We start from the raw sequence: 13,413 nt of genomic DNA, 5'->3' as shown, positions 1-13,413 counted from the left end.
ACAACTCGCTGAAGGAGGTCGACTTCAGTTGTAATTGCAGGGACACTACTCTCGTCGTTTTGTTGACTCCCGTACTTCGCCTCTATCCGGTCATAAATTTTCTAATTTTTCTTGCTTGAAGCCAGTTTGTATTTAAAACTAAGAGGGGAAAAAGTTGAAAACGTATTTTCCGATGCCAAAACAGATTTCCGTACTCAAACCCAAAAATCTTACTAAATATGTTTTTTTACGTACTACTTGGCAGCTATGATGAAGTAATGGAAAGAAAACTCCAGCTCCAACTTCCCTTCCAACCATCCATGCCACTCATTATTATACAAGGAACAGATATAAAAGACTTTCCTCCCAAAAAACCTAGCGGCTGAAACAACTTCAGTCTAACCTGTCCAAGACAACCATCCATTGTCGAGGACAAAAGGGGTCATTTTAGACAAGTGGTCCTTTGGGACAATGTCTCTATTTTATTTTTTAAAATGCAAAGAGGGGAAAAGTGGGAAGTGGTCGTTTGTACAGGTGCCTTGTCTTCAACAGGAGGTTTCTAGAGAAGGTTCAACTGAAGTTGCACATTTACAAAACAGCGGAGAGGACAAAGGAAGACATTTTGGTTTTTAAGTAAGAGTTTTATGGCACTTACAACACAATTAGATCAAACAAGCGCTAAAGATTAGAGGTGTTACAAGACAGTAACATACACAAAACAGAAGGAGGAGAGATTATCTTAATTTTTTTTTCATTTTTGGTAAGTGTTTTACTGGTCTCGCACCTGCATGAGGCCATATGAGCGCGTGGGACACATAAAACATTTTTAGTTCGATAGGATGAGGAGAAATTAAGACGATAGATGTTTGATAGGGAAGAAGAAGCAAACCACACAAGAGCACCCCCCCCCCCCCGCTAAAGGAAGGACAACCGATCTCACCATAAGGTTCTTGAAGTTGAGCGTGGCTGCGTCGGTGAAGAACTGCTGCTCCTTCTTGAAGATGGTCCCCTTCAGACCCTGCTTCCTCGCCTTCTGCTCCAGCATGTTGAGCAACATCTCCTGCTGGGTGGTGCCAGCCGCGGGAGCCTCGCTTGCCTGAGTGCCTGTCACGGCCAGCAGAGAGGAGTGGGTCTGAGGAAGGAGAGGCAGATTGGTATAGACCAGTGTTTATCAACTTTTTTCATAGCCAGCACGCCGACCACTTCTGCCACCTTTGAGGGGCTAAACTTTTGTACCGCTCTCCTACATGTATTTCCATCACAGGAACATGAAACAATGGGCAATGATGAGACCATTGTGATGCAGAAAGACCCTCTGTGCGTGTATGTAATACTAAATTATCACAATCAGAGGAATAAATTAAACTCTTGTAACCTTACCTTTTTCATCATGGATAGAAATGACAACTTGCCTGAAATGGGTTTCAGACTTTTCCAGAAAATCCACATTTATCCCTATACCTCCTCTTTCCATCTACGTGACACAAAACCTTTCTTCTCAGCTGAAAATAACTGTTTCTCAGAAGAAGTGAAAAAATTTACCTGTTTTTCTGGCAAGTCCTCAGGGTCAAAGTGCGCATCCCAGACCATTACTGTGAGGCTGGCTCCCGGCTGAGGAAGGAAATTCAGCAGAGTACACATAAGATCAGTTAAAATAAGATGAGATAAAGATAGGATGGGATAAGATATGTGTCATGACGCGTGGAATCAGGCGCTCGTCAATTTTTGGGCACATAAAAGAGTTATTAATATCATCATAAAGCTTGTTTATTGGTCTTACAACTGGCCCAAAAAATACCCATCTATCTTGAACAGAAGTCGAGATATTTGCAATTCAAGGAGGTGGTGGTCGCGCGGTGAGACAGGTAATATGAGACAGAAAATGGCTGCCAAAGTTTGTTGATCTCCAAGCCTGAGTGTCCGTGGAAACTGGAAATTTACATTTACATTTTTCAGTAACATTCATACAAAAATGTGTTTTTAAAAGGACACAAAAGGTGTTGAGCCAAAAAACAAAATTCCAAAAAAACTGCCAAAGTTTCTGAAAAATGCCTGTTTCTTCGTTGTTATTATTTTGACAAGCGCCTGATTTCACCATGGTGCCTCACATATGATAAGACAAGATATGCCAGGGGTAATATTAGACAAGACAAGCATAAAATTTCAAAACATCAAAACAATTTTTTTTCAGTTTCTAAATCTGTGTTATTGGCTGCGGGTGCTAAAGGTATTTTGATGAAATTCAAATTTTAATGTTGATAAAAGCCAAAAAAATGTACATAATATAAGAACAATTTTTGCTTTCTGGACTAAGGACAGTTGAACAGTTCGCTGACGACTCTCTACACGCTACTCACCAGTCTAGTGGCGTCCGTCCACACCCGTTTGTCCAGCACCTTGTGAGCAGCAGTCTGGGACAACTCTTCCGTGATCTCTTCTTTCAGAGGAATCGACAGAACCGGCACCTGGTGCATGCCCGACACCACAGAGTTCCTGGAACAATGGCACGCCGACAAATGTTTTATCACATCTTTCAGATTGACAGATAGTAAACAAATTACTTTCCTTTACTTTCCTTGATCAATGGCTGACTGAGGAAGACAATGAAAATCCACTGGTCACTTTGTTGAAGTAAGTTTTTTTTTTAGTAGAGTTTTTACGGCGCTCGCAACTGCATAAGGTCATGTGAGCACCAAGGGGTGGATGTCAACAGAGAAGTCCATACAGGGAATCAGGCTTACTCTGCTCACCTCTCTAGCTTCAACAGCGCAAAGTCTGCTTCGACTATCAAAGCATCCCGGATATAGTGGGTCACAAGAGTGTGACAAACATACAAAAAAAAACAACAATAGAGGAAAAATGACGGTAGTAAAGATTAGGAAAGAAAAAGCAGGAGTTCCCTGTTGCAGTTCAGGCACAGTTGTGAGCATGACATTGATGAATCAACCCATTTACAATTCTACTGTGCATAAGAACACTGTTAATGTACCCCCCCTTTGGGAATGGCCCAAAGACACTTCAGTCAGTAGCACCGCCCCAGGTAAAGCAGAAGCACATAGACACAATAATGGTCATTCAGTGCCGAAAAAGATCGTTCAGAACATTGAAAACGCGGAGAGCCCTTCTTGGCCGCCTACCCAATACAAAAGACCCACAGAGATATCAGACTGACTATTCAGTTCTCAGCAAAGGAGAAGAGAGGGCCTTTTTTGCCAATGAAGATTTTGTAGAAATAAAAAGACAAGCAGAGAAAGAAAAAAAGTAGGACCCATCTGAGGCATCTGCCAACCACTTGAAACAAGATTGCAACGGTAACTACATCAAAACAAAGTAGTATAAAACAACCCAACAGAAGTACATGCCAACCCACGGTCCACATAAAAAAACCAAACCAAAACAAAACATCAGGCACAAGCATACTCCCCTTCACCAAAAAAACAACAAGCAAACAGAAAAGAACACCACCCGCTCCAATAAAAAACAAACAGGAAAAGACCCCCAACAACTGACCCATCAAAGAGAGGCACCACAGCCCAGCCAATCAGCTCCTGGCTGGTGATCTCCAGAGGTGAGCCGTCTGGTTTGTGCAGTGTGCCGACCTGCTTGTGGTCCGCCCGGGGCCGGTACAGGACACGCAGACCAATCAGCTGGATGAGAAGGCAGCTGTGAAGGTCGTAGAAAGGATGCAACTCCTGGAAAATACACATACAATATTGAGTTTTAGAGTTACGGAGTGGGTGGTTCGTGGGGGCTCTGGGGTGATTTGCCTCGTCTTTCCTATCAATTATCTTTCGTCTTTACCTCTCCTTCTTTCTTATGTTACTCTCATGTAGCACCTCTAATCTTCGGCACTTTTATGACCTAATTGTGTAGCAAGTTTGATAGGAAAGAAGGAACAAACCACACCAGGGCACCCGCCAACCACCTGCAGAGGGTGGCTTGTTTCAGAAGTCCCATTTGGGTGCACTAGGCAGGAAAGAAGCATTGGAGAATATTGTAACAACAGGCAAGTTTGATGGAAAGAAAGGCAGAGGCAGACAGAGGGAAAAGATACTGGACAAGATGACAACATGGCTAGGAGCAGCAAGAACAACAGATACCATTGCTGCAACACAAGACATAGTGAAGTGTAGGTCCATGATCGCCCACGCCAGTCGGCAAGGCACCAGATGATGATGATGAGGCAGGAAAGGGGGTTAACAAAGGCCAAAAGTGACTGCCTTTATGTGACAATAGGTACCTTAGGATTGTCCTCCCAGACAGGTGCCGAGAGAAAACTGGTGGGCGCCAGTTTGGTGGTGATAAACTTCTCCTCTCTGCCATAGCCTTGCTCTGTCGGGGAGATGTACTTGGCTTGCTTGCCCGGGGAGACACGAGCAAAACACTGGATGTACAGCCCGTCTGTGGACACGGACGCAGGGAAACACATGTTGGCGAGTCAGGGCTTTGTTTAGTTGGTCATAGTTTTATGGCATTTGTTACACAGGAATGAACAAAAAATGCACCCCGCAATGGATCTTGTGAGGGCATGGAAATCAACCACACCAGTTAGGCTGAAGACCAGAGGGCAATGTTATCACCTTCAGGCTTTTTTTTTCTGAAATGTCGGTATTTTACGCCCCCATTGACCCAATCTAGGTCATTTAGTAGGCTGGCTTCTAACTTTCCTGTTAACCCTGTCCATATGTCGTGTTTTACTATCGTATCCATACGACGTGGGGAGCTCTGTGCCACCACTTTCCAAAGACGAAATTTACTCGTTAATCCCATCCATACGCTTTGCATAGCAGTCTGTCAAAATAATTTTTGAGAAAAACTGAAAGTTTCAAAGAGATCTTCGTACCAAGTATTCTAAAATGTGAAGAATACAACCCCGGGGGGTACGAAATGACCCCAGGGCGTACAGATAGGGTTAAGGCCAACCCAGGCTGAGAGGGATACAACATTCCAGTGGTAAGATTGAGATACTCTATAAAAATTCTTCCCATATGGGAATCAAACTCAAATCTTCTGCATGTGACAGTGAAGCCCCTCACAGCTACACCACAAATGCTGGTACCCTCTCACTCAGCTGGTGTTAAAACAGCAAACTCCTTTATTTCCATCAAACATCTAGATTCTATCATTCTTTTCTGTCATTCTTCTTTTCTGTGATTGTTACTCTCTCGTAATACCTCAAATCTTCAGCCTTTACACAACCCATTAGTGTTGCAAAAGCTGTAAAACTCTCACTAAATCTAAAACTACATTTGATTTTGAAAACTGAATACAATGGTCAACAGGAGGCAACACCGAGCCAGTTTGACTACCCTAATCTTCAGCCCTTATATGACATTCTAGAAATGCAAGGTCTGTAAAATTCTTACTAGTGGGAGGTTGGCGGGTGCTCTGGTATGGTTTGCTCCTTCTTTCCTACCAAACATCTATCTTCTTTATATCCCCTCCTTCTTTTTGTGTGTTTGTTACTCTCTTGTAACACTTCTAATCTTCGGCACTTACATGACCTTATTGTGTTGCAAGAGCCGTAAAACACTTACTAAAACTAAAACTGATTTTTAAAACTGATCATAATAGTCAAAAGAGACAACATCGTGCGAGTCTGACTCTCTTCCTCTCACCTGGCAGGCCTGAAGCAGACTGGATTTGGGCCATGAGTCCAACACGCACTCGGTACCGCACGCAGCGAGGCAATGCCAGGTTGCCCGCTGGTTGGCTGGCCCCTTGTTGTCGTTTGATGTCCAGCTTGCTGACCAGCCAGTCCTGGTACTGGGACTCGTCTACAGGGGAGTCAGAATAATAATAATGATGATAATAATAATAATAATAGTAATGACATTGATAATAATAATAATAAATTGCATTTATATAGCGCATTTCCACAAAGAAGTGCTAAATGCGCTGTACAATAATACAAAGAACATATGCAGTGCACAGCTCCTATAGTAATCCTCTCTCTCTCTCTCTGTCTGTCTCTTCTCTCTCTCTCTCCCTCCAGTACATCCTTGAGTAAAGACAATCCCACAAAGCTTACCCAGACACGCTCGCACAAACTGATGAATTCATAGTCATAAATTCTTACAGAACTGAACAGCATCACTAAACGATACTGAGAGAACATAATAATATTTGTATTGGGAATGTCGGAACTTATATATTGAACCTGGACTGAAACAAGTGCGTTTTAGGTGCTGAATTAAATTTTGATAAAGCGGTAGACTCTCGTAGATGAGCTGGTAAAGCGTTCCACAGGGAGGGGCCTGGGGGCGTTGTGTGAAAAAGCTCTCCCTCCGAGTCTCTGACTTTTGCTTTGGACAGGTCTTAATAATAATAACAATAAATAAGATTTGTGCTGTGCATTTCCATTTTTTTAAAAAATTGCTCGATGAGCTACAGCCTAAGAGATATCACAGTCTAAAACTACTTGACAGGTGCATACACAGAGCATAACATTATGTATATGTAGATCTAATATATAAATGTCTTTAAAAAATGGTCAAGCTGTGAGTCTGGCAAAGATAATGTTGACGACAAATTTACACCTTGAAACGGTCACCATTAAAACTAGGAAGACTTTACAAGTATTATTACAAGGGGAAAATGTTCTGAATATAAAAAATGGCAACAAAAAAATGTTTTTAAATTGTGAGATGTAAGTGTTACATGCAAAAAGAGAAGAAGAAAAAAAAAGACTACCACATTAACTAAAAGTTTCTTTGACATTAAATACACATCCTGTAACTTTCAGCTGCTCTCCTCCTACCCACACAGACATTTGTAACTAAACACAAACAAAACTCTTCTGATCATGGTCGGGAAGTTAAAACTTGAATCAGTCTATGGGGGAAAAAAAACAACACTTCTTCTCTGTGTCACTGAGATTTGTATAATTACTTCCGAAACATACTGGACAGGGAGGAAAAAGTGCCAACTTAAAGGCGGAATAAAAAACCCTTCTACATCTGAGAAATACTACAACATTCCATATTTCTAGAAGTTCGCAAATTTTACGGGGGAAAAAAAGAAAAAAGCATCCCCAGTTCCCATTGTCTCCACGTACTTATGTTTGGTGCCCGCTCGGCCTGTAGTAGCCTCATTATCATGTCTCGCTCAGTCTTGGCCAGGTTGTCTCCATAACTGGCAAAGATTCGAACCTCGGATGCCGTAGGCTTGCAGCTGTCTGAGCGGTAGTAGCCAGACGTATAGCTGGGAGCTGGCACAGGGGATAAAAAACAAAAATCAGAGACAACTGAGAAAGATAACTAAACATTTTCACTGTTTTTCCTGTATATTTCAGAAAAACAAGAGAGAAAAATAGTAAAGGATAAAAACAAAACGAAAACAAAACAGTGATAAGCAAAGTTGACAGTAAAGATGCAAACTGGCTTCGAAAAAGTTTTTGTATGAAATAATGTGTGTGGGTCTGGGAGTTAAGTGTGTGTGTGTGCGTGTGTGTTGTTAAATTGTCTCACAATGAACAAATTATGTCTTTTGATTTGTCAGTTGGATTAGATGATAAATCTACATTGTTAAGCCCTTAGAGCTTTCTAGGGATGATTAGAAGCTAGAGTAGACTTCTTTCCTCTCTGACGAAATCCATCACAAAGACTAAAAGTTAAGTTTGGTCAGAGTTTTACTGTGCTCACAACTGCATAGTCTGCTAAAACTAAAACTTTGAAGTTGCCTACAGCATCTGCATGTTCTTTCCAAATGCTTTTTTTTTCTTTCGGTTGGACACTTATACTGCAAGGTCACACACTGGAAAGAAAAGATCTCTCGTCTTTTGATTTGTCAGTTGGATTAGATGATAAATCTACATTGTTGGATTAGATGATAAATCTACATTGTTCAGCCCTTAGAGCTTTCTATGGATGATTAGAAGCTAGAGTAGACTTCTTTCCTCTCTGAAGAAATCATTCACAAAGACTAAAAGTTAAGTTTGGTCAGAGTTTTACTGTGCTCGCAACTGCATAGAGTCTACTAAAACTAAAACTTTGAAGTTGCCTACAGCATCTGCATGTTCTTTCCAAATGCTTTTTTTTTTGCGTTGGACACTTATACTGCAAGGTCACACACTGGAAAGAAAAGAACAAACAAACTACCTGGCTCTGCGGCAGTAAGCGGACCAGCATGGAGCAGGCAGGCACCGCTGTGTTGTTGTCCAGGTCCGTGCCCGTGATCTGGTTCAGACCCTCTCGCATGTTGGGCATCCCCGAGTAGACCCTCAGCTGGTGACCGCCCACACGGAGCAGCCCGTCCTGCGCACAGACACACACACAAAAATAGACACACAGATAGTACATGTAAAGAGAAGTCAGTATATTCCTGCACACAGACAAATATACATACACATTGTTTGCTGTAAAAAGAAGTATATTCTTTTCCACACAAACAGACATATTAACATAGGCACACACATTATCACAACAAACAAATTGTTTCACATAAAAAGAGATATTTTCTTGCACATGCACACTTGCACACACTCATACACACATCTTCATGGTCACACACACATTGCTTAATATAAAGAGAAGTATATTCTTGCAAGAAAAAACCCCCATAAAAGCAAACATAAACACACAAACGTTGGAAAAATAAGTATCTTACTGCACACACACACACACATAAAATTTCACATTATTTGAAGTACAAAGAAGTATGTTCCTACAAACAAACACAGAAGCAAACATTGTTTGATTTAAAGAGAAATACATTCCTGCCCAACCACACACACTATGTTGTTTGACATAAAGAGACGCACGCACGCACACACACACGCGACAGTAAGTCACAACAGATTTTTACCTTTTTCTTCTTGCCTGGCGAAAAAACGCTGACCAAACAGCTGCCGATGACCATGACCTTCTTGAGCTCCACGTCGTACGTGTAGACTCGCAGGAACAACAGCAGCTCGGGGTCGGCCACCTGGCGACCTTCGTTGACAAGCATGCTGAAGTTGAACACGGGAGACCGGGCTGAGCTCTCCAGCTCCGGAACGGCCAGGATATCTTGTAGGTTGGTCAAATCGCCCGCTCGCAAGATTCTACCGGTCACCTGAAAAGTTGGATGAATATATGTTTGTTAGTTTGATTGAGTGAAGAGAAGCAAACAGACACAATTAAGTTTGATTGGTGTAAGGAATACTGGGACTTGACAGAAATCATAGCAGTAGTGTAGTTAATTTTGGAGTGCTCAACCCAATAACTTGGCTTACAGCTTGGTAAAGTTTGTATCGATAAAATGTCTAGGAGGTGAAAGTTTGCAGACGTGATATTAAAGATGAAACAGCTTAACAATTTAGCAATTGTGGCATGACTGTGCCTAACTGTAATGTTACGAGCTCCAATTAGAGTACCCACCTTGACGATGGTAGCGTTGTCTGGTATGTGTCTGACAGAGTCGATGTACAGCATGAAAGGGTCTCGGTTTGTTGTTGGTTTCGGGTCAGACTTTGCCGCAGGAGCCTTGTATGGCACCCATGGGTTGGGGTCTACTTCTGGGGAGCGTACCGTCTGTGGCGGCGTTGGTTCTGGTTGAGGTGGTGGTGGCGGTGGGGGGACAGATGGTTGACGTCTCGGGGCTGGTGCTCTGGGAGAAAACAGAAAACGCCAGATAAGATTTTGTTTTTAGGTTAGTGTTTTATGGTGCTCACAACTGCATAAAGTCATATGAGCGTGCAGGACTCATCAAACATTTTCATTTTGGTAAGAATTAATTATCTCTATCAAATAAGATATGAAAAGATTATATTTGTTGTGCTAAGATATGTGAAGCCTGCTGACAAAATGAGTTACTTCTTGGATTCAAGCCCTATGGAAATAGATCACACTTATAGGTGAAGTTTTTACAATTCATAAGTATGAAATAAAAGGAATATTACGCTTGTCACTGTGCCGTCACATCTCGCCAATCGGCATGTTTACCCCCCAGTTTCTTTAGATTTTCCCCCAAATGCCTTTGCCTTTGATGGCAAGGGTTTTTAACTATATGAGCAAGTATATGAGCAAGGGTTTTTACTATATGGCAAAGTGTTAAAAGAATACGGCATTAATAGAAAATCTACAAATTTGACCCCCGTGTAAAATTTTGGCCAATATTTACATTTGTGGATTGTGAGAAGTAATTTATTTTATCTCACATATATTATTAAAATATAATAAATTACAATTAGATTATGAGACGAAGACATATCTTCCCACAACAATTACAACTTAGAGACTGATGCTAAAGGACAGTAAGGTTTTGTCTTACAGGATCCATCATCCAAGAAAAACAACTTGGGCCCCTGATATCAATGGACACTGCCACTGAAGATTAATCTTGCCAGAACAATAACAAATTGTTTCAGTATGCTATCAGCTTGGCTGAGGTAATAATAGAGCTTGCTGTTGAGCGGGAATTTGCGCTATACAAATGCTATCTATTATTATTATACACTGGTTGGCAGTCATGCATATTCATCTTCCCACAACAACAACAACCTAATCTTCATGGTCACCAATCATCAGTTTGGACGGGTATCATTGTCTTAATTCTAAAGATTGCTGTTTAGTTACGATATTCACTAGAAGGCAACAGCACATATCTCTGCCGGAAGTGTGACATTAGTTACAAGAGGATGAACACTTTTCCGAAATGGTCACCCACCCTTTGGTTTTTAACAGACAGTGTAGACCTATTCACTGAAAAGGAAAATAGAACAACATACTCCCCAGACACTCTGTTGTTATTTCGACCAATGAACCATGTCTTTATAACTCCGAATGTTATGAGGAGACTAAGAGAAAACAATTTAAATAGGATCCCAAAAAACTAAACGGTCAAAGAGAGGAGGGAAAAGAACATTAGAACTTAAAATATCTCAGAGAAAAACAGATCAAACAAAAGGATGCCAAACCCACAAGGGAGGCAGTGGCCCTGGCGAAGAGCAAGCTCTTCGGGGCTCCAAACATTTCAAACGGATAGGCTACTACACACACACACACACAACAACAACATCAAAAACAACCACAAAAACTAATGGGCATACTGGTAGGCAGTCATGCATATTCATCTTCCAACAACAACAACAACAACGACGTATGGACATACTGGTCGGCAGTCATGCATATTCATCTCCCCACAATAACAACAGCAAAAACAATAGCAACGACTTACGGGTTGGCTCTGGTGTCCAGTGGCGGGACAAGAGGGGGGACGGTGGAGGTGGGTTTGGCTGGTCGCACAGCACGGGCCTGTGGCTCGTTGTTGGGGTCAAACACGTGGGCGGACAGGGTGCAGTTGTAGCCAATCAGGCTCCCTGGGAAATGGGAGGAAAAATGTCAACTGATTACATTGTCCACCAGGGCAGGACAGTGGCTCGCTACCCTACAATTAAAAAGTTCTATCGGGTAAGGGCCTAGTTTTGAGAAATTTGACATATAAAATTTTGATTTTTACACAACTTGCCAAGCTTTTTCGAAAGCAATTCTTTGAATATTTTTATAACGACTCCGAATAATCTTACGATTTTGATACAGTAGATAGAACATTCGGTTTCTAACCTCATGGTCTTAGTAACTCAAAATGGCCAAAAATGTCAGATAGAACTTTGTAATTCTAAGGTCCATACAGCAGTTGGTTATGTAATTAGCCAAATATTCAGACATTTGAGGCTCAAACCTGAGTGGATTATGACATTTTTTTGCTTTTCCAGAAATATTTTTTCCTCTCGGCTTTGTGACCGACGCAGGACTAAACTTTGATTTTCATGCCTTATTGAAAGTGTATTCAGCATAAATATCTGTGCCTGAAGCTACTCTTGTACTTAAATTGCAGGATTAAACAGCAAGAACAAGTTGAAATCTGCCTTAAAAATTATCTAAATTGAATTTATAAAGGTGTAAAACTCAGAATTCTTAGTTCAATAATTCAAAATAACCAGCTCAGCATTTCCTCAGCTGCAAAACAATCTCAAAACAACCACCAGCGCCCTGACCCAAACACCCCAAAGATTCCCCTCAACCGCCAGCCTCACTCACCTTCCATGTGCTCCTCCTCTGACGGAGTCTTGGGCTGAGTCGTGATGAAACTGTCGGGGATGTCACCCGGGTGGAGCGACACAGTGACATCCCCTTCTATCACCGAGAACGACTGGTTCGAGTGACGGTACAGCGGGATGCGACTCCAGCCCAGGTGGATCGGGCCTCCTGATAAGAGAGTAAAACAAGACTTAAGAATATCTCAAGAGAACATCAATTCCAATGAATGTCAATAAAACAAAACAAAAAACAACAATAAAGAGAAGTGACATGATAATGTAAACAATCATGTAAGCATGATTTATCTTTATCTCCCTGCCTAATGCAAAATACAACAGGCAACTAAGGTGTAATATCCCCCCCCCCCCTGTCCCCCGACAACAGACATGTGTGGGGTAATAACAAGGTTCTCCACCAAGGCCACAAGACTCCAACACCTGACAAAGCGCTACCCTAGAATTACAAAGTTCCATTTGATCAGTACCTAGTTTTGAAAAATTTGTCTTTTCACAACAGGTCAAGCTTTTTTAAATGCAATTCTTTAAATACTTTGATGACTCCAAATGATCTTACAATTTTGATAGAGTAGATAGAACATTCGGTTTCAGACCTCATCTTTGTAACTTACAATGACTTAAAAAGTCAGATAGAACTTTATAATTCTAAGGTAGCAAATGGCCACACACACACACACACACATACGCGCACGCACGCACACACACACACACCTGGTTTCCTCGAGCTGTGAGGCTGGGCAGACTCCACCTTGAAGATGGCGTAGGGGTAGGCCCCGAGCTCTCGCTCCACATCAAACTGCGAGATGTCCAGCATGTCGTAGATGTACCTCTCCCCCGGGAAGTCCATCTCCACCACCGTGCCGCCGTAGCTGTCTTGGGACATGGAAGTGATCACCGGCAGGGAGTGGGAAAGACGTGACCTCACCTTGATGCTGCCAAAGTAGACGGCCACATTGAGACGAATGTCTTCCGGTTTCAGACTTCCCAGCCATGGTTCCTGTGTGGAAAATGTGGTAAATTCGCATGAAACCCCAAACAAAAATGTGAAGTGTCAATGTGAATTCACGCACTCGTCAAAATAATGAAATCATATAAACCAGCATTTTTTTTCATATAGGGGCAATTTCTATCCACCTTTTTTTTTTGGCTCCACTTAAATGTTCATTTAAAAACACATTTCTGTGTAGATTTTATTTAAAAAATGTATTAACTCTAGTCCTGCGGGGTTAACTGGAAGAGGGCTCTTATCGATCGATGACCCACTTACGTCGCCTGCGGGCTCGTGCCGCGGGGCGCCGGGGTCAGGCACTGGTCACGCGAGCGTGCCGCGGCAGGTCAGGGAAACACCTCATCTTTTATAGCAAACTGATACGATCAATGAATAAGTGTTACGATCA

General features: G+C 41.9%; 1 protein-coding gene across 1 annotated transcript in view; it reads right to left on the bottom strand.

The window, feature by feature from the left end:
* Nucleotides 1–919: 919 nt before the first annotated feature.
* LOC101850990 overlaps nucleotides 920–13,413 on the bottom strand; it is a gene marked incomplete at its 3' end in the record, with an annotated part of 31,369 nt that continues 18,875 nt past the window's right edge. Inside the window, 13 exon segments of the mRNA XM_035972459.1 lie at nucleotides 920–1,111; nucleotides 1,522–1,590; nucleotides 2,337–2,472; nucleotides 3,490–3,671; nucleotides 4,220–4,380; nucleotides 5,598–5,756; nucleotides 7,037–7,202; nucleotides 8,079–8,234; nucleotides 8,785–9,033; nucleotides 9,339–9,567; nucleotides 11,137–11,278; nucleotides 12,000–12,167; nucleotides 12,728–13,013. Of these exon segments, the coding sequence (XP_035828352.1) occupies nucleotides 920–1,111; nucleotides 1,522–1,590; nucleotides 2,337–2,472; nucleotides 3,490–3,671; nucleotides 4,220–4,380; nucleotides 5,598–5,756; nucleotides 7,037–7,202; nucleotides 8,079–8,234; nucleotides 8,785–9,033; nucleotides 9,339–9,567; nucleotides 11,137–11,278; nucleotides 12,000–12,167; nucleotides 12,728–13,013 (2,295 nt within the window).

This window comes from Aplysia californica, unplaced genomic scaffold (assembly GCF_000002075.1).
Source record: "Aplysia californica isolate F4 #8 unplaced genomic scaffold, AplCal3.0 scaffold00700, whole genome shotgun sequence".
NCBI classification, from domain to species: domain Eukaryota; kingdom Metazoa; phylum Mollusca; class Gastropoda; order Aplysiida; family Aplysiidae; genus Aplysia; species Aplysia californica.
This window is presented reverse-complemented; position numbering and strand designations above follow the sequence as displayed.